Here is a 26889-nt window from a genome sequence, read left to right as displayed (position 1 = left end):
GTTATATACTTATATTATAGTACGTTAGAGATAATGGTCATTTATATATTTCATGATCTTGTTTTTGGGAAAGAACGAGCATGAAGACAAAAAGAAAGAGACAGCGCATGAAGCATTCGCCCATACAAAGTCACTCCGACAAAAAAAAAGTTTAATCATCACTATGTGGGCTTCATTATAATTTCAATATTAAAAAAGTCTCGAACAAAATAATACGAACTGTCTTCATCTGTACATGAAAGATTTGAATCATTATCGCCCATACAGAACCCATCCTGGCCATTGGCCAATAATTGATCGTTCTATTTCTTTTAACTTAAGTTCCTATGATTCAATACATAAACATAATAATTTTCCATTTCTGAATAATTTTCAGTGTCGGTTAAACTCATAATTAATATAGCACCAACGTTTAAATTTTTAAATTTTCTCAGTTTATCTGTACAAATTCAGTCCCACAAGCTTCACATTCAAATGTTCAATGCTGAAGATGAGATGGATCATGGATGCATTAAAATTTCACGTCGAAACTTTTAGAACATTTATAGTAAATATATATGGCCATCTGTTGCTGAGACAAAAGTTAGTGTTCATGATTTTGACATAAGTTTGATATACAAGTCGCAATTATAATAACAAAAACAGTATAAACCAAAAACACACAAACCCAATTTGATCATCTCTGTATAGCAAACAATGAAAGAGATTGAAACGAAGAAAAACATATAATACCTCCATGGATTATTTTTTTAACAGTCATGACTCATGAGTAAAAGAACAACATTGTTATGTACATACAAAGCAGCAAAATGAAATGCAGAGAAGGAAACAAATCAAAGAGCTAGAACATGAGAAAAATACAAGACAACAAGATTTTTAAGTTTCTGGATGTTTTCTTCTTTTATCAGCGAGAAGAACCATAAGATCTTGAGTAGACATTGTTCTCACCAGACTGAGATGATCCAGATGCCGAAGAAGAAGACGAGGAGGAAGAAGAAGAGGAAGAGAAGAAACCACTGAACGGCCATGGAATCGAGAACCTTCTCCCATTCCCACTCCTCGCATCATCCTCTCTTCCTCTCTCCCCCACACTCTCAACAACCTCTCTGTCACTACTCTCAGGAACACTTCTCGTCCTCGCTCCTCCTCCCCCTGACTCAACCTTACTCTCACCATCACCATCATCATTACCAGAAGGAAGCTCGAACCGACACACGGGACACGAGTTATGAAGCTCAAGCCAGGGGACAATACACTTGACATGAAACTTATGCTTACACGGCATCTCTTTCGCTTCATCAACGCCTCTCTCAAAATCATCCAAACAAACCGAACACTGCAACGAAGGTTCCGTTATCTTAACCGTCGGCAAAGCCTCAACAGCTTCTTTACGAGCAGGCGGAGTCCCTTGCCTGTTGGGATCGTTCTCAGCCAAATGCTGAAGCAAAAGATCCAAACCAGGTCCAATGAAGTAGTCTCCAAGCGAAGTCAACGCAGAATGGGTCTGATCAGAAGATCCTCTCACAACGAGGGACTGGCTATAAGGATTGATCATGATGACTCTCTCGTTGTTATCAGAGCTCTCATACTCAGAAGCAATCCCTGCGCGTATCCCTTGAAGCAGCTGCAGTATATTCCCGGAGCTTCTCCGTCTTCTCCTCAAGATAGATTCGAACTCTCTGTCCAAATCAATCTCTCCACCGTGTCTTCTAGCTCTATGATGATGATGATGATGATGACGATCAGCAACATCATCATCGTCTTCATTGTTGTCTTCTTCTTCTAAACCGAGCTCTGCTCTTCTGAACCTTCTTCGTCTACGAGGACTGCTCATCATCCCGAGCAAGATTGGTGCCCATAGAGACATGGCACGGTCTGTTGTTCCAAACTCCGTTTCTGGGTCTTGAACGTCTCTTAAGCCTCCGTTACCGCTCATTTCTTCGACGAATCCGCTTTGGCAAAAGGGGCATTTGATCTCGGATTCCATTGTGGGGTTCACCATCTGTGAACACATGTGACACCAATACCTAGCCGCCATTGTTTCCTCCATTGTCTTCCCTCCTGCAAAACCATGTCTTCAATTCAGATCTAAACCCAATAGAATCGTGTAAAGTTTGAAACTTTACAATAGTATAAATCTCAAAGTACCAACTTTGTCATAATTATCCAAGATTTAATGATTTAGACCAATCAAATACGAGATTCAGACAAGCTTCTTACACAAAGTTCTTGTCTTTTTTTTTTTACTCTTGTCTTAAAAACATGAAATCAAAACCCAGAACCAATGAAAGATCATACCTTTTTAAATGTCTCTGCTTCTTCTTCTCTGAAGACCCAATAAAAATTCAAATCTGTTCGTCTTTGATTGATTAAACCCCAGAAAAAAGCTAAGCTTTTGTTGTCCTCCCTCCTTGATGGTCTGGCGAAGGGCTGGAGAAAGAAACAAACAAGAGAGAAAGAAAGAGTGGATGGAAACGAAACAACCCAACCACGTCCTCTTCTAAACCCCCCCAACTCCCTTTCCTCCCTCTTACTTTTCTTAATTAGCATTTATTCTGTTATTAAATTAATAGAATCTTGATTTAAGACTTTTGTTTAATTATAGTCTTTTCCATCACTTATTTTGAGATTTATTACTAAACTAGATTTTGACCCGCGCTTGGAAGCGCGGAATATTTTACGATGAAAAATTTCACTAATAATATAACAAATATTTTGGTAATTTTAAAGAGTGTATTTAGAATATTTTTGCATTTAAATTTAGTGTTTTTTAATTCAACCCGATTGTGATTATACCGGTTAATCCGGAGATCTGACAATTCAATTTAGGTTTTTAAAATATTCATACTAAAAAAAATATCATTAAAATCCGAGACTAACCGATTGAACTGTTGGATGACCGATATGTAATCTAATTTGATTTAAATTATAATAGTTTCATAATTTGTAATCTTATAATCCAAATTTTAAAGTTTATTATTTTGCAATTTATGAAATTATGACGTTTCTACAAAATTTTAAAGAGAAAATGATAGATATAAAATAACTAAGATTAATTATTGTATTGTTTGGAAACATTGATAGTAGTATAAAAAATATATTGTTTGGAAACATTGATAGTAGTATAAAGAAATAAGTATATTGTTTGGAAACATGGATAATAGTATAAAGAAAAGAATATTAATGATTTAATGTAGGTTTAACTATAAAGTATAAAAGTGTATTTAATTTAAAAACTTACAAAATAAATGTTAAGTCCAACAGAATGTTTCTGTTTTAATAAGATAGATATTTCATTATCAACGCCTGTGGTCTCCGTTTTAGTTACGTTTTAATTTCCATTTATTTCGTTTTGTCATATTATGATGACTACTATACATGCTACTTGCAAGGGAATATAAAAGTATCTATCTACATATGATATGTATATAAATATTCGTTTGATGTAGACTTTTCAGATTATTAAACTTTATATAATATATAAAGAAAAAGTTTGAATTATATAAACGCGTGAAGTGTAGATAACTTCCTTTTGACGGAACTGGACCGAGTCTATCCATTACATTCTTCAATAATGTGTGTGATCAAAAAAGAGTTCAAGAAATACAAGACTTTAACACGGTCTGTGCATTAGTCTAGAATCAATCACTATATGACTATGAGTTAAACAAGATAAATCATTGAATCCTTATGCTAAACACGGTGAGTGAATTAGTATACCACATTTGATGAGTTGGACTAATTGCACAATAGTGATATTTTGTTCAGGCCATATATACAAATTTAGAAGCATGGTGAAAGAACAAAGGTTAAAGAAAAAATGTAATAGCAAAATTCTGAAATGTCCCAAGGGAAATGGTTTATTACTTTTTTGTTAATCTACTAATCATTTAAGAAAGAAAAACTTATGTTAAAATTTTCTTATGGCATTTTACATAGAAATGTAGGCTACTATATTTCTTTGAAACCAATTTAAAAAGATTCAACGAGGCTATATATTTATAATTCACAATACAATGATACTCAATAAAATACTACTCTTTCTTTCTTTCTTTTTATCTTTTTTTTTTGAAACAACAACATCTATACTACTCAAAATTGAAATTTATGGTGATTTGACTTAACACACGTACGACAAAGAACGAAAATATATAATATGGAATAATACAACTTCATCTAGCTAGTAGTATAATAATCTCTTTTTTTTGGTCAATAATCTTTAGCATATATATTGTGAACGAATATGCTAAAGATTGACCAAAGTTCTATATTAGAAATCTTCAAAAAAAATGCTGTATATAATGACACAAATATTGGCAAAATCTTGTTTTTGGACAATTTTTTTGGCAAAATCTACTTGAAACATTATCTTACTTCAACATTGGCCTCTTGACCTAACAAATAGAGATGCATTCTATTGGATTTTCTGTGAAAGAACAAAAATAAACTTTTCTGTGGACAAAAGTGTACCAACTTATTGGCCGCAGAATCATATATATAATGCCTCACTTTCCTCTCTTCTCAATGTGTCCACGTCAGATTTTCATTACTGTCTGTGGGTCCCGCTTTCCGGTTAACTTGGTTGTCTGATTCGTTTATTTTGTCTGATTGTTTTTGGTTTGGTTTGATTTACATAGACATTTTGGGTTAGACTTCTGTATTTTGTTTTTCTAATGAGTTAAGTAATGGGTTGGGCTTATGTGTTTTGTTATTAAATTATTAAACGAAAACATTGCGTTTTACTTTTATTCTGTAAGGCATCGTCGTTACCTTCTTCCATTGTTGAAGTCGCTGCCTTTGTTTCTCTAAATATGCAAAGCAAACGATTTGCATCTCTTTCCCTTCCTCGACTGTAAATGTATCTTAAATTCGAGATTAAGTGTTGTGTTAATTACAATAGACTCTGTAACGTTTCGGTATTCTTCGTCTGGTGATTTCTTATAAATAGGAGATGGATGAGGCTGTGACTCACAGCCTGTGACGCTCGCTAGCAATCACTCTCAGTTTAAATTTGTTCCTTCAGCTTCCAAAGAATCTCAGAAAGATGTCTTCCTCCGCTGCCATTGTTGCCCCAACATCGTTCGACTATCTCCGCCTGGGTAGATATTCTTAGTTCATCGTCGCTCGCCTTCTGCGGTTTTGGGACTCCAGAAACATTAAAAAACAAGGTGAATTCATGGGAATCACCTTAATTTTCCTTGATGAGCAGGTAGTGTACTATTAATTTATGATCCCACTTTTAAATCATGTTCATCACTGATTAGATGCTTATTTTTTATATTTTTTTGTCTCCAGTTATGTTTTATACCTCTTTGCGATATGGTTTTGAATCTGGTATTTTCTTATTGTGATTTTCCCAGTCCTTTTAGCTCATGGTCATCACTGTTTTGAGCACACTGTGGTGTTTAGATTCATATTTATCAGCATTATGCTTTTGGTTTTATTATCCTCTTTGTCGTATGGTAATGCAAGTGTTTATATACCAACAATCTTGTCTGTTATTATTTTGCATTTCTAAATTGTGGCTTCCTTTCGCAGAAGAGGAAATACAGAAGAATGATTCTGAGACTGAATTCTCCAGCAGACATAGATGACAAAGCTATCACGACATAAAAACCTGAAGATGTGGTTGTGGCCTTTGCTGAAGCAGCCAAGGTATTCTCTCATCTCATCAAGCGACAGTAACAACTTAAATTTTCCTCATGTCTCCACAATTACTTGCTTACTGGTCATGACAATTATAGGATATAGTATTATTAACTCTGCATATTTTTTTTAATGATTCTTATTTGACTATGCAGATGAGATACTACTGAAACTGGGAGGTGAAAGCATGTTTTCTTTGGATCCTCAACTAATCTTATCGATTAGTGAGTACTGCACACTGTATGATTATTTTTTATGATCATTTATTAGAATTTGTTCTCTTATGATTATTATTTAAATCTTCGTGTGATTGTATGTATCTTAGGTTATTGTATTCAAAGGTGTCATCAGAGAAAAACCAATCGCCTAGGAAGAAGCACCCAAATCTACCCTGCAATGGCTGTGGTAAAAATTGCAACTCCTTCAAAGATTCTTTTGTGATTGAACATTTTTCAAGAGCTAATGAAACCAAACCAACGAGGATTTAACGTTTTCTTAATTCTTTTTCTGGTCCCTTACAAAGGACAAGCTGTAGAAAATGACGTACTTCCAGATGGACAGAGTGAAGAGAGGGGATAATGTCTAATACATGGCCTACGCAATGGTAGGGATAACTTATATGCAGAAAACGTCAAGCCAGAGAGATGGCCAAAGGACGTTATTCAAATTCATAAGCTTTCATGTTTGTGTACTCTCTCACGGACAATCACTTAGTGTGGTTAAGAGTAAAGACATTGTCCTCTGATATGTTTTCTTTTTTAATTGTGTATGTTGGCTGGTCCAAGAATTTATCTTCATAAGGATTTTGATACAAGCAAATGAACTACAAAAACACATGCATTTGCCAACATCCCCGCGCTTGCGCGGGGCTAACCCCCTAGTATAACTGAACCAAACAGTTTCAAATTCAGTGAGCTTTAATGTAGCAAATAAAAACATAACAGGTTGTACTTTATTGTCTAAGATTCAGATCTGGAAACTAACCCAAACGGTGTCACGTTGACTCATACTCATGTCATAACTTCAGCGGAACTCAAGCTGACACGCTGGTGAACGCCTCGAGGACGAGAACAACTCCTTGATCACCTCAAGTTTCTTGGCAGTGTCATTGGTTTTAATGTGGAATTTAATGGTTGCCTTCTTTAACCACTTTGCGCTTCTAAAAACAAACGCTACTACTTCTTTCTCTTCTTCTGCTCCTTCATATTTTACCCATTCGAAAGTTTCAAGACTTGATAACAAACATTCAGGAACTGAACTCGGTTCATTCCATGCCGGGTTCCAGCATGGGCGCGGCTCTTTAGGTCGAAGGACATGGCACTAATACAAAGTACAATGCACTAGATCATCAATCAGCATACTTATAAACTACTGGATAATAACCTTATTCAAATATACATACCTGGTGAAGTTTGAGAGCTCGTAAATTAGGAGAATCTTTGAGCATACGCATGAGTACATTTACCCATTCTGTCTCGCATGTGCATATCTTCAAATGTACAAGACTGGAGAAGACACTACCAGCGGAGTACATATCCTGCATGCAACAAGAATGGCATTAAAAAGTGCATGATCAAATGTAATGTCAATAGTATTAATCACAACATCATATATATATTATTACCTTTAAGGATGGTAGGCACAGATAAAGGCGCTTGAACGAAGCAATAGAACCCAACCTCTTCCATAACTTCCAAGTATTAAGGACAAGTTTTGCCTCCACAATCTTACTCATATTGTTCTCAAAGGTACAAAACCCAGTAAAATGAAAAATGTCGAAATTTTCCAAAGAAGGAGCATCTATCACAAACCCAGGAACATCGGTTCCAAGTTTGTTTTCTAATGTTTTCAAGACTAAACTCTTTAAAGAAGGCACGATAACAGTAAAAATGATAACATTGTCAGCTTCACATTGTTCAACAACCAAGTTTTCAAGGACATGGCAGTTGGATAAAAGCTTCTTGACAAATTCACCACTTGGATACTTCATGGATTCAAGACTCAACGTTCTGAGGGATGGGAAAGAAATTGGAGATGCAGAATCATCCACAATAACCGCATTAATTAGTTTCAAGGTCACAAGCATGCTACATCCTCCACTATACAAACTCCAAGGAAGTAAGACTGGACCTTTATTAGTAAAAGTATCAATCTTGATAATCAGCTCACGCACACAACGTTTATCAGCAGATCTCATCCACGCTTGAATATCTTCACTACCACAAATACTACCAAGTTTGAAATATAAAGCTTCTATAACTGGAGCCTCGTGCCTAAAGAAAGATCTGTCTACAAACAGAGAAAAGCTTCCATACTTGGGGTTCTTATAGCTATCCTCGTATTTGATTCTTGGAACCATCATCCAAAGAAACTGCCATCGTTTTGACAAAAGCATAGTTTCCACAACATCTTTCATGGTAGGAAGCATTGCCAATATTTTCAGTAGAAGCTCATCAGGCAGCTGACTTATCTTGTCCATAATTAAGAGCTAGCTTCCTGACAGAACTATCGCCTGAAAAACATTCAAGAAACGAAACGATTAAAACCCTAGCTAGGTATAGAACAAATTAACCAATATAAGAAATGAGAATCACACGAAATCTAAACAAGACGTGAATCATATAATAAAAAATACCTAATTGTCATTTTGATTTTATTTTCTCAAGAATAAAAATATATATTTTATTAAAATATGACTATATAAGTTAAGGTTCTTTTTTTTTTTTGAAACACATAAGTTAAGTTTCTAAAATGTAAAAACGATTATTTTTTTTGTATTTGATAAATTCCGTATTAAGGTTTTCTTGTAGCCCTTTCTCTGTTGGGTTTTCTCTCTTGAAAAAAGTTGGATAATTACTAAAACTAATTAAAATTTTACTAAATCAATAGTTCAAAGTTGGTTAAAGAATTATAATTATTTTTCTTTTTAATAACAAAAAAAGAACACCAGCTCCTAGGCGGTGTGACTGGAGTTTGTTGATCCCTAATCAACTGATCTGATCATAACTCAAACCCATTTTTCGTCTCAAACTTAATTGCTCTGTATTTGCAAATCAATCTCTTGTAGAAGTTCATCAATCTCTCACCAGCCATCTCCTTCACACCAGTCCCTTTCATCATCTCCCTCATCATCTTCTTCACATGCTGAATAATGTATATAATGACACAAATTTTTAAAAAATCTACTTAAAACATTATCCTACTTCAACATTTGGCCTCCTGACCTAACAACTAGATGCATTCCAGACTTTCTGTGAAAGAATAAAAAAAAAAACTTCTTGTGGCCAAAGTCCCATCAATTCATTTGCCGCAGAAGATAACTAGACCAAACAGTTTCGAATTCATTGAGCTATAAATGTAGCAAATAAAAACAAAACAAGTTGTACTATCTTGTCTAAGATTCAGATCTGGAAACTAACCAGTAAGATGTTACTTGATTCTCACTCATAACTTTAGCGTAACTCAAGCTGACAGGCTGGTGAACGCCTTGTTGACGAGAACAACTCCTTGATCACCTCGAGTTTCTTGTCAAAGTCACTTGTTTTACTGCAGATATTAATAGTTGCTTTCTTTAAACACTTTGCGCTTCTAAAAACAAACGCTACTGCTTCCTTCTCTTCTTCTGCTCCTTCATAATTTACCCATTCAAAAGTTTCAAGACTTGATAAAAAACATTCAGGAACTGAACTCGGTTCATTCCAGGACGGGTTCCAGCATGGGCGTGGCTTTTTAGATCGAAGGATATGGCACTGATATAAACAGGATAAAAAGTACAATCACTAGTAGAAAAAATCAATATAAACACGGTTTAGTCACGAGAGGACGTGACTTTTTTTTACTTAGTCACAGAACCGTCACAGTTAGTCACGAAACCCGTAATCGTGACTATTCCTAACCATTTCGTGGCTAAAAAGACACGTTTTCCTCACAGAAATGTCACGACTAAATATGGTCACGCTTTCTCTTGGTTACTTTCATGACTGCATTGACACGTGTACAAAACTCTGTACAAATCGTAGATACAACAGCCACGATCCAAAAATTATGATTAATAAGTGTGTAACCAAAAAAAAAAGTAGTCACTATTTGCCAAGGTATTTTTTTTTTTTTGTAAACAGGCTTTCAATTTAAATTGCAGAAAAGAAAAAAATTGTTACAAACCTAGATAGGCTATTTGCCAAGGTATTTTCGTGGCCATATTAGCTTTTCTATACCCTAAACCTCAAATATTAAATCATACATCATGGTAGGAAATCAAATGTCCAAATATAAATTTCAAAACTCAAACATAAATCTGAATTCTATATCTAATCTTTTAAAGCTCAATTCTTAAATCAAAACCCTAAACTACATACTTCAAAGTTCAAACCCTACATATACTCCTAACCCTATGCCATATTATAAACCTTATATCATAAACATTACATTTTAAATTTAAATTCTATCTAAAAACTTTCAAGTCTTAGATAAAAACTAAAATATAGTTCTCACTAAATTTTAAGTTTCTCACATCAACTTTTTCAAACTTTAAACTAGTTTTAATTATTAGAATTAAACTATAAACCATAAAACCAAAACATAACCATTAAGAATATCTTATGTATAAGCCTAAAGCACTAATTTCGATCGCTTATAAAAATATATTTTTTCGAACGATAATCCTAAATTTTGAAAATGTAAAATCAGTTATCTATCTCAAGTAAGCTCCAAACTCTGTTTTTAAGCAGATAAAACCATTCTAACATAAATCATAATAAAAGTAAAAGATTGTTTCCTATTGGTCTATCAGAAAAGGTGCGGATCGCCCTTTTTAAAATCTTGGCCATTGGTAGATGTTAATCTAACGGATCAGGAAGATTTACGTTATTAATTTGTTCATTGTTTTGTTTTTTCTCTTTCTTACTTCCATCTCCATCTCCATCTCCATCTTATGCTTCTATTCCCTTCACTTCCATCAATGAAAAAGGAAAAGGCACAACAAGCATCGATCTCGATCACGTTTTGCTTCTCTCTCTCCGAAACTACCTTCGCCGGTGAGATTCGAATTTTTACACGTGGTTTGCTCCGTTTCTAGATCTATTAATGTTATCTTGTTTCTAGATCTGAAGAAGTGGCAGTGTGATGAACCAAAGGTGTGGCGTAACGAATCGGTGTCGTGATGAACCGGTGGTGGTGGCATGACGATTCGGTTGCTCATATCGTCATAGCTTTATCTCGTAACTCTCTCAAGCTCTTCGTCTGAGTCAAGCTCGTCACCCAAGGTTGTTGTTGGTCTCCTCGTTGCCGGAATCAAGCCTGGCACCGGACTCAAGCTCACAGCCGATTTCGCCACCGGATTCAAGCTCACCGCAGATCTCGGGCTCGAAGTTGTGATTATTTTTATTATATTGAAATTAATTGTATTATATTTTGTGATTAATCAGATTTTGAATAACAAAATAGTTATTTTTATTTTCTTTTTTTTTGTTTATTTTTTAAATACAGTCACGTATTGGTGACGAATATGAACGTGACTAAACAACCACGATATATTATGTGTCTATACGGTGACTAAAGTATCACGAAAATAAACGTGGCAAAATCGTGATTATTAAGTCACGAAAAAGTCACCGAGAAAAATGGTCACGATCGTATACACACGATTTTTTTCCGTTACTAACCGTGACTATATTGTTCTATAGTCACGAAAAGAAAGCCATAGTCACTAAAAATTACGTGTCTATTCTGCAGTTTTCTACTAGTGAATGCACTAGATCAATTATACTGATAAACTACCGGGTAGTAGCCTTATTCAAATGTACGTACCTGTTGAAGCCTGAGAGCACGTAAATTAGGAGAATCTCTGAGCACACGCATGAGTAGATTCACCCATTCTGTCTCACATGTGCATATCTTCAAATATACAAGACTGGTGAAGACACTACCGGCAGGATACACATCCTGCATACATCAAGATGGCATTAAGTGCATGATCAATATAGTTTACAATAGTTTCGATTAAGTACATGACATTCATGTGTGTTTAACATCTTGATTGTATTCATATAAATATGTAACTCCATGTACAGATCATAATAAAGAATAGTTTTCATCACAAGAGAACTCTATCTTCGTAATGGATTAGAGACCTCATTCTTTTTTTTTGGTGAACATATTAGAGACCTTATTCACTAATTAGACTCAAAGAGAAAACCAAGAACAAAGAGGGCAGAAGGATGGAAACAACATCATATATATTACCTTTGAGGATGGTAGGCACAGATAAAGACGCTTGAACGAAGCAATAGAACCCAACTTCTTCCATAATTTCCAAGAATCAACGACAAGATTTGCATCCACAACCTTAGTCATATCATTCTCAAAGATACAAAACCCACTCGAATGGAAAACATCGATTTTTTCCAAAGAAGGAGCATCTATCACAAACCCTTGAGTATCGTTTGCAAGTCTTTCATCTAATGTTTTCAAGACTAAACTCTTTAGAGAAGGCACGATAACAGTGAAAATGTTAACATTGTCAGCTTGACATTGCTCCACAACCAAGTCTTCAAGGACATGACAGTTGGATAAAAGCTTCTTGACAAACTCACCACATGGATACTTGATGGATTTAAGACTCAGAGTTTTGAGGGATGGGAAAGAAATTGGTGAATCAAGATCATCCACAAGAATTGCCTTGCTTATATTTAAGGTCACAAGCATTCTACATCCCCCACTAAACAAGCTCCAAGGAAGTAAGACTGGATGTTTATAAGTAAAAGTATCAATCTGGATAATCAGCTCACGCACACAACGTTTATCAGCAGATCTCATCCACGCTTGAATATCTTCACTACCACAAATACTACCAAGTTTGAAACGCAAAGCTTCTATAACTGGAGCATCGTGCTTAAAGAAAGATCTGTCTACAAACAGAGAAAAGCTTCCATACTTGGGGTTCTTATAGTTATCATTGTATACGAGTCTTGGAACCATCATCCAAAGAAACTGCCATCGTTTTGACAAAAGCATAGTGTCCACAATATCTTTCATGGTAGGAAGCATTGCCAATATTTTCAGTAGAAGCTCATCATGCAACTGACTTATCCTGTCCATAATTTAGAGCTAGCTTCCGAACAATACCGATCTCCTGAAAAAACATTAAGAAAAACGAAACTAGATATCAAAATCTCAGCAACGACACACTGTAAAAATATCAAAACCCTAGCTAGGTGTAGAACAAACCAATGTAAAGAAAGAGAAGCACAGGAAATCTAAACAAGACGAGATTCATATAATAATCAAACTAGGTGTGGGCCATCATGTGGACTAATAATATATGTACCCAAAAATACTAATGCTAGTTTTTTAAACTTAACTAGATTTTGATCCGCGCTTTGGAAGCGCGGAATATTTTACGATGAAAAATTTCACTAATAACTTAACAAATATTTTGGTATTTTTTAAAGAGTGTGTATTTAAAATATTTTTGCATTTAAATCAGTGTTTTTAAATTCAACCCGATTGTGATTATACCGGTTAATCTGGAGATCTGACAATTCAATTTAAGTTTTTTTAAAATATTCATATTAAAAAAATCACTAAAACCCGAGACTAACCGATTGAACTGATGGATGACCGATATGTAATCTAATTGGATTTAAATTGTAATAGTTTCATAATTTGTAATTTTATAATCTAAATTTTAAAGTTCATTATTTTGTAATTTATGAAAAATATAACGTTTCTACAAAATTTTAAAGAGAAAATGATATATATAAAATAACTAAGATTAATTATTGTATTGTTTGGAAACATTGATAGTAGTATAAAAAATATATTGTTTGGAAACATTGATAGTAGTATAAAAAATAAGTATATTGTTTGGAAACATGGATAGTAGTATAAAGAAAGAAACATTAGTGATTTAATGTAGGTTTAACTATAAAGTATAAAGGTGTATTTAATTTAAAAACTTACAAAATAAATGTTAGGTCCAACAGAATGTTTCTGTTTTAATAAGATAGATTTATTAAATATGAGAAAATTAATTATGGTACTATCGATATAATTTGTTAAATATCTATTTATTGGTTATTCTGAATATACTGAAGAATCATCAGCTAAATTATTAAAAACTAATGACTGAGTCTAAAATTATTGAGAATGCACATATCAGCAATGCCACTTCTACAAGAGTTTCGAGAAGAACAATACTAGTTTTTAGATTCTCCTCAAAGAGATATTCCCAGTCCTTCCAACAAACAATATTTTTGGTCAGCAACCAGATAGCGATTAATGCAGCTTCCCTTTCTAAAATAGGATTTCCTTCTTCAGAAAGTCTGAAAGAAACAGTGAATATCTGCACAATCAATTTCGTCATTCACTTGTTTGTTGATGATAGCTTGAGGGCATGATCCTTATATTTCTTCTACAAGAGTTTTAAGAAGACCAGCTTCGAGATTATCTTTATAAAGATAGTCCTACTCCTTCCAGCATTAAACAGTGAACATCTGCTGAATGGTTGCCTTCCTTTCTAGTGCACCGGCAAGAGCCACTTTCTTCAAAGAGCATAGATTTCCACAAACCTTGTTGTATCCTCTTCTGCTGAGGAGGTAGCAAGCCGCATCAAGATCTCAAATGAAGAAGGTGGAATCAGGCACTGTTTCCGCCAAAAAAAAAGATATTTTTCAAGTTTGGTCAGAGCCCCTGGTTCCGCTAAAATTATCTCAACCAACTTTAAGATGAGATACCTCCACTTGGGTGAGTTGCGGTAACAAGTAATGCACCCATCAATATGAAGCTACATGTAAATTACCTAGGGAGGCCTGTTTTATCATCTGTATACACGATGATATGAAACTGGGAACTCTAGTAGAATCTGTCTCCTGATTATTCCAATCTGCGACCATCTCCATCTCCGCCTATACGGCCAGACTGCATTTTGACCTTAGCTAGCCTAGAAATCGCCGTAAAATAGACTAACCTGCTGCTCTGAAAACCTGGAAGGCACTGGGGACGACGATAAAGAATCTAACTAGTAACCATCACATGTATTATGTGGAAGATGTTGAACAAAAAAAAAAGTATTATGTGGAAGGTAAAACAATATTGCTGTATATCATTAACACAAATTTTGCCTGAAACACATTATCTTACTTCAACATTTCGTCTCCTTTTCAGCAAAAAAAAAAAAAACATTTGGCCTCCTGACCTAACAACTACATGCATCTACCACACTTTCGGTGAAAAATATATAAAAATAAATAAATTTGTGGCCAAAGTATTTTTTTTATTAATTTTTGGATTCAGCCCTAAAGATGAACATATAGATTCACTAAAAAATCATTTTTTCTTATTCAATATCTTTCAAAAAAATATTGTCAAGTTATATCATGTTTTACAATAAAAATACTAGTAATTGCAAAAAATGGTTTTGTAAAAAAAAAATTATCATCTTATTTTTAATTATACAAGATATTCTAACCCCACAAAAATGGTTCAGACTAATCACGTGTTGCCGCGTATCGGTCTCATGTTTCTGATGATGCCAAAATATTAATTTTTCAGTGACCGAGACTCGAACCCGGATGATTTCACCATATTATGCTTTTGCTCTCAGGTTAATCATCACCATCACCAGACCAAAAGCTCTGGTATAACTCTAAAACTCAAATCCTAAATGTTTGGTAAACCATGAACTCTTAGATAAATTATAAATCCTTGAATTTTAAAAAAATATATATTTTTAACACAGTCAACAAGACACTAAATCTTAAACCCAAAACTCTTCGGTAAATTCTAAACCCTTGGATAAACCCTAAAATTTTGGATAAACCATAGACTCTAGAGTTTACCCAAAGGTTTAGGATTTAAGATTTAGTATTTTGCTAACAGTATTAAAAATATTTTTTTAAAATATTTTTTAAAAAGCTTTTTTCTTGTTTTCCACTACTATTATTTTTATTTATTTTATCTTATACTTTTTAATAATATAACTTGACAATATTTTTTTTTTAATAAAAAACTGAATATAAACTAACGGAATCATATTAGTTGATCTCAGGGGCCGAACTGAAGAATTATTTTTTTTAATCGAAATTGCATATATTAAATAAAGGGAAAAGGGCTGGGCCCAAGTCTAGCCTGTGCGAGGCCCGTTAACAGAAAGATAATTACTGAGGGTCACTTTAGCTAGCCCATGGGCTTCCCCGTTATCAGAACGAGGGTAAAATCAAAAGAGATAGAAGCAAACGAAAGGAAAAGAGAAAGGCGAGGCCCGTCAAAGTCTATCCATTCATTTAACGCAGAAGATAATTGGACCAAACAGTTTGAAATTCAGCGAGCTATCAAATGTAGCAAATAAAAACACAAGTTGTACTTTTTGTCTAAGATGTTACTTGACTCATAACTTCAGCGAAACTCAAGCTGACATGGTGGTGAACACCTAATTGACGAGAACAACTTGATCACCTCAACTTTCTTGACACTGTTTTTACTGTGGATATTAAAGGTTGCCTTCTTTAAACACTTTGAGCTTCTAAAAACAAATGCTGCTACTTCTTTCTCTTCTTCTGCTCCTTCATATTTTACCCATTCAAAAGTTTCAAGACTTGAGAACAAACATTCAGGAACTGAACTCGGTTCATTCCATGCCGGGTTCCAGCATGGGCGTGGCTCGTAAGATCGAAGGGGATGGCACTGATATAAACAGGATGCAAAGCACAATGCACTAGATTAATCATACTGATAAACTAATGCACAAATAACATTAGTCGAATATATACTTGGTCAAGTTTGAGAGCTCGTAAATTTGGAGAATCTCCAAGCACACGCATAAGTAGATTCACCCATTCTGTCTCACATGTGCATATCTTCAAATGTACAAGACTGGTGAAGACACTACGAGCAGGATACACATCCTGCATGCACAAAGATGGCATTAGGTAAAAAAAGAAGAGGATGGCGTTAGGTGCATATATGGTCAATAGTTTACAATAGTTTTGACTGACTACATGACATTCATGCAAAAAAAACATTTATGTTTTTAATATCTTGATTCTATTCATATAAATATGTAATTCCATGTACATATCATAATAAACAATAGTTTTCATCACAAGAGAAAACTATTTTCGTAATGGATTAGAGACCCTTTTTGGAACATATTAGAGACTTTTTTTATATAAGGGCTTTCAAATTTAAATAACATAAAACGTTTAGAAGATATGACGGACATATTACCTTTGAGGATGCAGACATATTTAGAGACCTTATTCACTAATTAGACTCAAAGAGAAAACCAAGAACAAAGAGGGCAGAAGGATGGAAACAACATCATATATATTACCTTTGAGGATGGTACGCACAGATAAAGGCGCTTGAACGAAGCAATAGAACCCAACTTCTTCCATAACTTCCAATCTAAAAATTGAAGTCAAATGCATTAGTGTACCTCAATTTCAGTCAAATGCAGAACCAACCTAAATAAAAGATGAAAATACCATTTACTCCTTATGAACAAACAAAAAAACGGAGGAGTATTTACGTTTCTATCCTTTTGGAAGTCTACATGTAGAAGAAAGAAGTCTACGTATGTTTAGACCTCCAGCGAAGTCTAAATTGTAGACTTGATGTGTAGTCTACACCAAAATTTTATCTAATATTTTGTTTTAAAATTGTTTAAAAATAATTATTGTGATATATTTTAACTAATCATCAATATAATGGATAGTATGAAGTAAATATATTAAAATTTTATATAACTGAACAATTTTAAAGAATATATACTAAATTGGTATCTATGATATAAACAATGTTCATAGTTTAGAAACAAAAGGTTATAGCATGATAGGTTTTTTAGTGGTAGATTTTTACAATTAGACTTTAGATTTTGATTTTTTTTTGTTTTATTGACTTAAATCTGTTTATTAATGTTTAGTTGTTTATATTTTGTGTAATTTTGATATTTGATACAGTAAATGAGACTTTTTGAGTATCAAGCAAACTATTTAGAGTTTGAGATTTGTGGTTTAGGGTTTCGTAGACCTACAATAAAGTCTATAAATCTGTAGACGTCTTTGTCAGTCTATTTTATTCGTGTATATCTTTAATTTTAAATTAAATATTCCAACAATTTAAAATCATATATTATGAATATTTATTTAGTTATTTTTTTTGTAACACATATTATGAATATTTAAAATTATTAAAAAATTGGTAAATCATATTTTAAAATTTGTTAAAAAAATGAAAAAAAAAATCGTTGTAGACATTCAAAGAAGTCTACACACAAAATTTAAGTTAACCGGATTTAACCAAAATAATTAATCTAAACGAAGTAAACCAAACTTTTTTTAACCTAACCAAAAAAGTTAGCCAGCATATAAATACCATTTCTCAAGCCTGTAAACCCTAATACACGCCGTTTGTCTCTCTTGTCTCTCTCATGGCGATTTCTGGTGAACAAGAGCATCTTCGGCCTAATCCCGCGATTTCCGGTGAACAGGAGCATCTTCGGCTTAATCCCTGCCAATGCTCGTTGTCCAGGAAAAGAGTGGTTATTTCAAAGATAAAGCGAGGCTCCAAGGCTCCCTCAGCACCCTCAAGGAGCACGATGACAAGCGCCAGCTCACAATTCTCGCCGGAATCGATCTGCCTCTCGGTGGAACCGGTCGCCCTGACATCCTAGGGTTCGTTTTCACCCTTTCTCTGTTCATCTTAGGTCACAGTTATCTTTAATTGAATCATATTGATCTTTATCTCAGGTTGTATTATGCGAAAATTGGAATTGGAACACCTGCGAAGAGCTATATTACGTTCAACTCGACACAGGGAGTGATATCATGTGGGTTAACTGTATCCAGTGCAAACAGTGTCCAAAACGAAGCAATCTTGGTGTAATAATCCTTGACTTTTTTGAGACTCTTTGTTGTTTCAGTACCTGTTTGTGTGTGTGTGTGCTTGATTCCTTATTTTAAAAGCTTTGATATTTTTTTTTGATATGTTGTTGTAGATCGAGCTGATACTCTACGACATTGAGGAATCAGAGAGCGCGAAGTTGGTTTCTTGCGATGAAGACTTTTGCTTCTAGATTAGTGGTGGTCCTCTCTCAGATTGAGGAATCGGAGAGCGCGAAAGATTCATTCCTCTGTTATTATTAATTTGTTTAGTGATAAACACTATTTAGAGAGAGTTTGCACCAGCAATATGAACTGGTAAGATTTCATGTTTTGTATTTATTCATTAAGATGGTGAGTGAACAACATGCATCAAAAGAAAATGGTTTCAATTTTTTTTTTTAAATTCAGGTGAAGAAGAGGACGGCAGGAACTGTTTCGACGCATGGTTCTCATGTGATGGAGTTTGGAGATATAGGACTACTAAGCAAAGAGAAGCTCGTCCTTTACTTGGGTACAAATCCAGTCAATGATCATTATCACGCATGAACCCAGCTGGCTTCTTGATTGGTACTGGAGCAGCGATACAGGGAAGAACATGAGGTAAATGACTATTAGTTCCATGCTCCTGTTCTATGTAAGTGTTTATGAACTGTTCTTGTTGTTTGAATTGGTTTATTATTGTTTTTTATTTGTTTTTTTGCAGCTGAGTTTTTCCCTGATAAAACTGAAGTTCAATGCATGCATCGGTGGCAGAAAGTTTTGGATCCAAACCTTACCAAGGGACCTTGAACACATCAGGTTTCATTATGTTTCTGATTTTTTTTTTTTTGTTTTTTGAAAGTAAGAAGAGCTTAAAAGTTATTTGTTTTTTTTTTGCAGGAGGATGAGACCCTTTCCGAAGGTAGTGCTAATCAACCTAGTGAAGATGTTCAAGTCAGTGCAAAGACATGCAAGTCAGGCCCTGACATTTGTGAAATTATATGGTAGATTGGTAGGTAGAAGTTAAAAAGATATTTATTTGCATGCTCTATGGTAGATTGTTATATGGTAGATTGCCTTTGTATATGTGATAAGTCAGAGTTTCTTGGTTGGGAACTCCCTCTCATGGTCAAAGACTTCCGTCAACGTGTCTTTGGTGACCAGAAGGAAGGCTCCTCCATGGCTACAACCACCACCAAAACAAGGGCACTGCTTGCAGCTACAATGTGGAGAGGAGAGAGCTTCTTTTTGTAAAATTTATTTTGTTTTTGTTTTTTTTTATTATGATATTATATTCTGTGTAACTTAGAGTAAGAGTTTGGTACCTTTACTACTTATTCATGGACCACACTACAGTCTAAGAAAACCCTTTTTGTCTTTTGCAATTACAAAGTTCAGTAGCAACTAGTTAAGAGTAAAACAACATGTTCTCTATGCTTGGTGTAACAATATGGATTTGCCGAGAAGCTGTGAAAATTATCATATAAAGAGCTCAATCACAAAGTTCTAATCAACGCTGCATTTTAGTCGTAAGAGATAAGAAAGAACACAAGTGAAAAATACAAAGTGAACACTAGATTTTAAGACTCATGATGAAAGCTCCATTGATGCAACAATTAGGATGTCACTAGAAACAACTCCGGGCAGACATCTCAAACTCTTTCTTTTCTTACTTGGGATTCCTGAAGACGATAATGACAGAGTCACCACGGAGAAACATCTTGCTGATGAAGCAATCTCTATTGACGGGAAGAGCTTTCTTCTTCAAAAGGATAAGTAAAACGAGTACCAATCAAACAATGCATTTAAATTCAATACAAGACTGCCTTCTCAATCAATATCATCAAGTAGAAGAGAATTGAGTCATTTCCTGCAAAAAAATACAGGAATAAATATTTCATGTTTCATAAAACTACAAACGTAGACTTACAATTATGTCTACAGTTTAACACCTAACAACATTGTGAAATCAAAAGTATTATAATTTCATAATTACAACAGTTTTTCTTTTCAAAATCACTCCAACCTATTAGGATTAACTAACACACACTTTCAAACAAAAAAATCTAGAATAAACTTTATGAATAATACATAAATTCAGTTTTAATTTTTTTTCCTACGTAGACTTTTCAATTAGTCTACAACAATGTAGACGTCCCTGTCAGTCTACAACAATGTAGACGTCCCTGTCAGTCTACTTTTTGGGTTAGTTTTTGCAATTGAAATTTTACGGGTTACTTTTTTTATTTGACCAGAAACTCATCCAAGTTTTGACTTTATACATTTAGACTTCGGTTTTAGTCTACCACATTGAAAATGTTAGTTTGACCAGAATTCACCCAAGTTTTGACTTTCGAATGTAGATTTCATATGTAGTCTACATGTTTCGTAGACTTCGAATAAGGTCTAACTTCAAAACCCATAGGTTGGTTTTGCAATTGACAATTGTTTGACTTTCGAATGTAGATTTCATATGTAGTCTACAGATTTGTAGACTTCGCATAAGGTCTAACTTTAAAACCCATGGGTTGGTTTTGCATTTGACCAAAATAAATATGTAGACTTCAAGAACAGTCTATATTTTTTTGTGAAAAATTCGTAGACTGCATTGGAAGTCTACAATTTAAAAAAATATTTATTTTATTTAAAAACATTTTAGTCAAATACAATACTAACCTATTCAACGAAGTCAATATTTTGGTCAAATGCAAAACTGACCTTAAGTAGACTTCATTGGCAGACTACATTTCGTAGACTTCCGTTGAAGTCTACTAGAGAAAGTCAAAAGTTCGGTCAAATGTAAAACCAACCTCTTTTTCGTAGCCGTCTTGGTAGGTCTACGTCGATTTTTGTTTTTGTAGTCAAAGGTAAAGATGTAGACTGCTGGGGAAGTCTGCGTTCCAAAAAAAAGTTAAAAAAGTCAATTGCGAAACTGACTTGTTCGTTGACAAATAGACGGAATCGTACGTCTACACATTGGTGTAGACATATAAAGCAGTCTACCATCGCGACACAGACTGAAAAAGTGGTGAAAACCATGTAAACAGTTACCTTTTTCCGGTGTGAACTTCGATTCCGACCCTTTCAACCGTCCAAACTCATAAACCGAGCAAAAGGAAGCATCTTTGACGATTTACTAATGAAGAAACTCGAAAATGTGAAATTTGTGGGATGAAAATGAAAGTTGTGAGAGTTTTTTAGATAGAAATGTAGAGGAAATGAAAGATTTGTTGAGTTAGAGAAGAGAAAAAGTGGTTAAAATTGAGTTATTGAGCTTTTATGAGCTCAAAGATGGTGGTTCAATGGTGGTTGCAAAATTGAAGATGATGGCATTGTTGTAAATAAGAAAAGATGCTTAGGGTGTAATTGGTTTTTGCTCATTTTCGATTTTATTAAAAAAAAAAAAAATAATGGCAGTTTTGTAAATATTTTGAAAACATAAGGATGGTTTGGAAAATTCATAGGTGAATAGTAATGAGAAAAAAAAAGGAGTTGATTTTGCATTTGACTACAAATCTTAGGTTGGTTATGAAAAACACCCCAAATAAAAACACAAGTTGTACTTTTTGTCTAAGATGTTACTTGACTCATAACTTCAGCGAAACTCAAGCTGACATGGTGGTGAACACCTAATTGACGAGAACAACTTGATCACCTCAACTTTCTTGACACTGTTTTTACTGTGGATATTAAAGGTTGCCTTCTTTAAACACTTTGAGCTTCTAAAAACAAATGCTGCTACTTCTTTCTCTTCTTCTGCTCCTTCATATTTTACCCATTCAAAAGTTTCAAGACTTGAGAACAAACATTCAGGAACTGAACTCGGTTCATTCCATGCCGGGTTCCAGCATGGGCGTGGCTCGTAAGATCGAAGGGGATGGCACTGATATAAACAGGATGCAAAGCACAATGCACTAGATTAATCATACTGATAAACTAATGCACAAATAACATTAGTCGAATATATACTTGGTCAAGTTTGAGAGCTCGTAAATTTGGAGAATCTCCAAGCACACGCATAAGTAGATTCACCCATTCTGTCTCACATGTGCATATCTTCAAATGTACAAGACTGGTGAAGACACTACGAGCAGGATACACATCCTGCATGCACAAAGATGGCATTAGGTAAAAAAAGAAGAGGATGGCGTTAGGTGCATATATGGTCAATAGTTTACAATAGTTTTGACTGACTACATGACATTCATGCAAAAAAAACATTTATGTTTTTAATATCTTGATTCTATTCATATAAATATGTAATTCCATGTACATATCATAATAAACAATAGTTTTCATCACAAGAGAAAACTATTTTCGTAATGGATTAGAGACCCTTTTTGGAACATATTAGAGACTTTTTTTATATAAGGGCTTTCAAATTTAAATAACATAAAACGTTTAGAAGATATGACGGACATATTACCTTTGAGGATGCAGACATATTTAGAGACCTTATTCACTAATTAGACTCAAAGAGAAAACCAAGAACAAAGAGGGCAGAAGGATGGAAACAACATCATATATATTACCTTTGAGGATGGTACGCACAGATAAAGGCGCTTGAACGAAGCAATAGAACCCAACTTCTTCCATAACTTCCAATCAACAACGACAAGATTTGCATCCACAACCTTAGTCATATTATTCTCAAAGATACAAAACCCACTCAAATGAAGAATGTTGAATTTTTCCAAAGAAGGAGCATCTATCACAAACCCTTCAGCCTCATTTCCAATGGGAGTTAATGTCTTCATGACTAAACTCTTTAGACAAGGCACAATAACAGTAAAAATGTTAACATTGTCATTGTTACATTGTTCCACAACCAAGTTTTCAAGGACATGACAGTTAGATAAAAGCTTCTTGACAAATTCACCACTCGGATACTTCATGGATTTAAGACTCAACGTTTTGAGGGATGGGAAAGAAATTGGAGATGCAAAATCATCCACAAGAACCGCATTAATTAGTTTCAAGGTCACAAGCATTCTACATCCCCCACTAAACAAGCTCCAAGGAAGTGAGACTGAATTTCTATAAGTAGAAGTATCAATCTGGATAATCAGCTCACGCACACAACGTTTATCAGCAGATCTCATCCACCCTTGAATATTGCCGTACCCAGAGACATAACCAAGTTTAAAAAGCAAAGTTTCTATAATGGGAGCCTCGTGCTTAGAAAAAGATTTGTCTACAAACAATGAAAGCTTCCATACTTGTGCTTACTATAGCTATCAAGTTTATCATTGTATTTGATTCTTGGAACCATCACCCAAAGAAACTGCCATCGTTTTGACAAAAGCATAGTTTCCACAACATCTTTCATGGTAGGAAGCATTGCCAATATATTCAGTAGAAGTTCATCGGGCAACTGACTTATCCTGTCCATAATTAAAAGCTAGCTTCCGGGCAGAACCTATCGCCTGAAAAACATTTTAAAAAAAACGAAACTAAATATCAGATTATCAACAACGCAACGACACAAGGTGAAATTATCAAAAATTCAAAACCCTAGCTTCTTATAGAACAAACCAATATAAAGAAAAGAAAAGTACAGGAAATCTAAACAAGACGTGATTCATATAATAAGCAAATAACTGATTGTCTTCTGAATTTATTGCTCAAGAATAAAATAAGAGTTTATAAATCAAAAATTTAATTTATCATTTAGCCAAACTATAGCTAATATTTGATTTGAATCATTACCTTCTATTTAATTATATACATATAATAATAAAAGATTGTTTTTTTATAACAAAAAGATTTGTTACGTGTGTAAAAAAAATTATCTTTGTATTTGATAAAATTCCTTATATTAAGGGTTTCTTGTATGCTTGAAGCCCTACCTTTCATTAAAATCCAAAAACAGAGTAATTCGGTTGGATTTTTTTCATAAGATAATTACTCAAAAAATCTTGAAAAGTTGCATAGTTAGCTAATTACTCTTTAATTGAAAATTTACTAAAGAACACTTCAAAGTTAGTTAAATAATTATAACTCTATTTTCTTTTTCACAACAAAAAGAAACAAGCTCCTCGGAAGAGTGTGACTGGAGTTTACTTGATCCTTAGTCAACTCGATCTAATCATAACTCAAAATCATTGTTTGTCTCGAACTTAATTGCTCTGTATCTGCAAATCAATCTCTTGTACAAGTTCATGAATCTTTACAACAAGCGGATTCGAAAGATCACCAGAGATGAATCTACATACTCTGTTCTCAACTTCAATGGAGCTTTCACCAGCCATCTTCTTCACACCAGTCCCTTTCATCATCTTCCTCATCATCCTCGACTCCTCCCACCTTCCTAAATCCGCGTACAAATTACCTAAGAGCATATAGTTACCGCTGTTATTCGGTTCTAACTTAATCAGCTGATTCAAAGCTCTTTCTCCAAGCTCAAGATCATGATGAACATTTGAAGCAGCAAGAAGAGATCCCCATATTGCAGCGTTAGCTTCAAAGGGCATGCTTTTAGAAACTTCTTCCGCTTCTTTTAGTCTACCTGCTCGTCCTAGCAAATCTATCAGACATCCAAAATGCTCAATGTTCTGTTCAATCCCATACTCCGATCTCATTGAGGTAAACAAACGTTTTCCAAGATCAACCAAACCGACATGGCTGCAAGCTGAAAGGACTGCAATGAAAGTAACACTGTTCGGTCGCACGCCTGCTTCAACCATACGGTTAAACATCGTTAAAGCTTCACCTCCAAGCCCGTGCGTCGCCAGTCCTGTAATTATAGTCGTCCAAGTAACCACGTTTCTCTCGCTAACCCTCTCAAACTCCTCCAACGCCTTTGTTACGTCCCCTGACTTCGCATACATATCGATGACCGCGTTGTTCAACGAAACACCTCTCTTCATCCCTCGGTGATCAACGTAGCTACATATTCTCTCTCCCAGCTCAAGCGAGCCAAGATCAGCACAAGCTGAGAGTGCTGCCAAAAGCGTCACTTCATCTGGCTCAACGTTCTCCCTCACCATTCTCTGAAACACATCAACGGCTTCGCTAGCTCGTCCCTTCTTAGCATAAGCGGAGATCACACAAGTCCAAGAAACTACATTCCTTACCCAGCAAGGCATCATCTCCAGCAACCTCCTCGCTTCATCCACCTCACCCGCTTTTCCATACCCGGCTAACAACGCATTCCAAACAGTCGCGTCTCTCACAGGCATTTCATCGAACACCTTACGCGCATCTCCCAAACCTCCCCACGAACAGTACATTCGAATCAAACTTGTCACAACGTGGACACTCGAATCAAACCCGAAAACCACGGTTTGGCAATGAACCTGTCTCCCAAACCAAACATCAGATAACCGAACAACGATCTTCAGCACAAAAGGGAAAGTGAACGTGTCGGGCTTCGGACATAAAGACCAGAACTTTCTGTAAACCAGAACAGCGATTGAGTGGGCGTTGGGGTCGTCGTCGACGAGTGACAGAGCTCTGATCATGGTGTTGTGGAGATAAGCGTTGGGAAACGGCTGGTGGGTGAAGACAGAGTAAGCGTATCGGAGATGTCCAGTGTCTGAACACGCCTCGAGGAGTTTGGCAACGATGAGGTTGTCTCTGTGTAGACCGGTTACGATGATGGAACAGTGAGCTTGCTTTAGTGTTTTGAGGTTGTTGGTTCCTTGGGTTTTTAGAGAGGAAAGGAACCAGTTTATGTCCGAGAGAGTGGAACTTGGGCGAATATGTGGATGTAGCTGGCATGGGAATGTGATTCGTCGCAACATTCTCCTATCGTTGGGACAAAACTGTGGAAAGTTGAGTTTTATACACTTGACTTGCGTTTTAATTTCGTGAACCACCAAGAAAATTGATGGTCAAATGTGATACGACTATACAGTATACACATATCTAAACAATATTAATTTTATATTTTGACTAGACAAACCATGTTTGACAAAAAAAAGGCTAGACAAATCATGTGGTTAATATTAATTTAAATATATTATGTTGTTAATATTCCCTATTATAATCTAATCTTTATTTTAACCAAAAGTTGGGACCTGACAATCTAGTATTGAGAAAAAAAGAGATAGTATGTTTTATATGAAAAATCGACACATTCCAATTTTAACTCTCTTTTTCTTTGAACAACGATCCAATTTAACTAATACTAGATCATGACCGCTCGACCGAGCGGGAATCAATTTTCTTTTTTATCTTTGTTTTTACTAAATGTTATATATGATCGCAATATGTATTAATATAAAATTTTGATAAATAACAATGTGTATTAATGTGTTTAAATAAGCAATGTGTTTAATTACTAAATCTGATTTTTAAATTTTATGATAACGTAAAGTAGATTTTTTTATATTATTTAAAATATATAGTGCTATATATTTTGTATTTTCAACATTTATCA

The 26889-nt window shown here is 34.7% G+C and overlaps 4 protein-coding genes, 3 long non-coding RNA genes and 1 pseudogene across 9 annotated transcripts; 3 read left to right on the top strand and 5 right to left on the bottom strand.

Moving 5' to 3' along the window:
• Positions 1 to 720: 720 nt before the first annotated feature.
• Positions 721 to 2523, bottom strand: LOC108843974 (E3 ubiquitin-protein ligase SIRP1). The gene is made up of 2 exons (XM_018617148.2): positions 2299 to 2523; positions 721 to 2061 (listed from the first exon to the last, which is right to left on the bottom strand). The coding sequence occupies exon 2, from the start codon at positions 2048 to 2050 to the stop codon at positions 905 to 907; it is 1146 nt and encodes a 381-aa protein (XP_018472650.2). The 5' UTR covers positions 2051 to 2061; positions 2299 to 2523; the 3' UTR covers positions 721 to 904.
• A 1980-nt stretch (positions 2524 to 4503) lies between these two features.
• LOC108811172 (uncharacterized) lies at positions 4504 to 6498 on the top strand. Of its 2 annotated transcripts, none has more exons than XR_008943491.1 (5): positions 4504 to 5209; positions 5539 to 5655; positions 5802 to 5870; positions 5972 to 6051; positions 6170 to 6498. It is a non-coding gene; the product is annotated as an uncharacterized LOC108811172 (long non-coding RNA). The 2 variants fall into 2 exon arrangements; XR_008943490.1 differs by having other exon boundaries at positions 5802 to 5886.
• A 47-nt stretch (positions 6499 to 6545) lies between these two features.
• Positions 6546 to 8133, bottom strand: LOC108845503 (probable FBD-associated F-box protein At1g32375). Its single transcript, XM_018618702.2, has 3 exons — positions 7271 to 8133; positions 7049 to 7183; positions 6546 to 6966 (listed from the first exon to the last, which is right to left on the bottom strand). The coding sequence occupies exons 1-3, from the start codon at positions 8123 to 8125 to the stop codon at positions 6670 to 6672; spliced, it is 1287 nt and encodes a 428-aa protein (XP_018474204.2). The 5' UTR covers positions 8126 to 8133; the 3' UTR covers positions 6546 to 6669.
• Positions 8134 to 8949: 816 nt separating this feature from the next.
• Positions 8950 to 12910, bottom strand: LOC130509020 (probable FBD-associated F-box protein At1g32375). Its single transcript, XM_057004555.1, has 4 exons — positions 12871 to 12910; positions 11887 to 12775; positions 11452 to 11586; positions 8950 to 9395 (listed from the first exon to the last, which is right to left on the bottom strand). Exons 2-4 carry the CDS (start codon positions 12739 to 12741, stop codon positions 9099 to 9101), a joined length of 1287 nt encoding a protein of 428 aa, XP_056860535.1. The 5' UTR covers positions 12742 to 12775; positions 12871 to 12910; the 3' UTR covers positions 8950 to 9098.
• Positions 10276 to 11097, top strand: LOC108842669 (uncharacterized). The gene is made up of 2 exons (XR_001948276.2): positions 10276 to 10679; positions 10747 to 11097. It is a non-coding gene; the product is annotated as an uncharacterized LOC108842669 (long non-coding RNA).
• Positions 12911 to 18043: 5133 nt separating the features above from the next.
• LOC108832957 (uncharacterized) lies at positions 18044 to 19931 on the top strand. 2 transcript variants are annotated; one of them, XR_008943847.1, is made up of 7 exons: positions 18044 to 18317; positions 18393 to 18524; positions 18641 to 18842; positions 18936 to 19127; positions 19231 to 19325; positions 19407 to 19518; positions 19602 to 19931. It is a non-coding gene; the product is annotated as an uncharacterized LOC108832957 (long non-coding RNA). The 2 variants fall into 2 exon arrangements; XR_001946605.2 differs by having other exon boundaries at positions 19407 to 19931.
• A 2158-nt stretch (positions 19932 to 22089) lies between these two features.
• Positions 22090 to 23994, bottom strand: LOC130509616 (putative FBD-associated F-box protein At5g50270; annotated as a pseudogene).
• A 552-nt stretch (positions 23995 to 24546) lies between these two features.
• On the bottom strand, positions 24547 to 26382 carry LOC130510207 (pentatricopeptide repeat-containing protein At5g56310-like). The gene has a single exon (XM_057006624.1). It carries the CDS (start codon positions 26249 to 26251, stop codon positions 24626 to 24628), a length of 1626 nt encoding a protein of 541 aa, XP_056862604.1. The 5' UTR covers positions 26252 to 26382; the 3' UTR covers positions 24547 to 24625.
• Positions 26383 to 26889: the final 507 nt, after the last annotated feature.

The sequence above is a fragment of the Raphanus sativus genome, chromosome 3 (genome assembly GCF_000801105.2).
Source record: "Raphanus sativus cultivar WK10039 chromosome 3, ASM80110v3, whole genome shotgun sequence".
Taxonomy (NCBI): Eukaryota; Viridiplantae; Streptophyta; class Magnoliopsida; order Brassicales; family Brassicaceae; genus Raphanus; species Raphanus sativus.
This window is presented reverse-complemented; position numbering and strand designations above follow the sequence as displayed.

Bases quoted from the DNA above. Each gene is read 5' to 3' on its own strand.
- LOC130510207 (XM_057006624.1), bottom strand. From the start codon at position 26,251: ATGTTGCGACGAATCACATTCCCATGCCAGCTACATCCACATATTCGC.
- LOC108843974 (XM_018617148.2), bottom strand. From the start codon at position 2,050: ATGGAGGAAACAATGGCGGCTAGGTATTGGTGTCACATGTGTTCACAG.
- LOC108845503 (XM_018618702.2), bottom strand. From the start codon at position 8,125: ATGGACAAGATAAGTCAGCTGCCTGATGAGCTTCTACTGAAAATATTG. The intron at 7,184-7,270 runs GTAATAATATAT...TGTTGCATGCAG, and splicing joins TGTGCCTACCATCCTTAAAG to GATATGTACTCCGCTGGTAG. The intron at 6,967-7,048 runs GTATGTATATTT...ACTTTGTATTAG, and splicing joins GAGCTCTCAAACTTCACCAG to TGCCATGTCCTTCGACCTAA.
- LOC130509020 (XM_057004555.1), bottom strand. From the start codon at position 12,741: ATGGACAGGATAAGTCAGTTGCATGATGAGCTTCTACTGAAAATATTG. The intron at 11,587-11,886 runs GTAATATATATG...TGATGTATGCAG, and splicing joins TGTGCCTACCATCCTCAAAG to GATGTGTATCCTGCCGGTAG. The intron at 9,396-11,451 runs GTACGTACATTT...TGTTTATATCAG, and splicing joins GTGCTCTCAGGCTTCAACAG to TGCCATATCCTTCGATCTAA.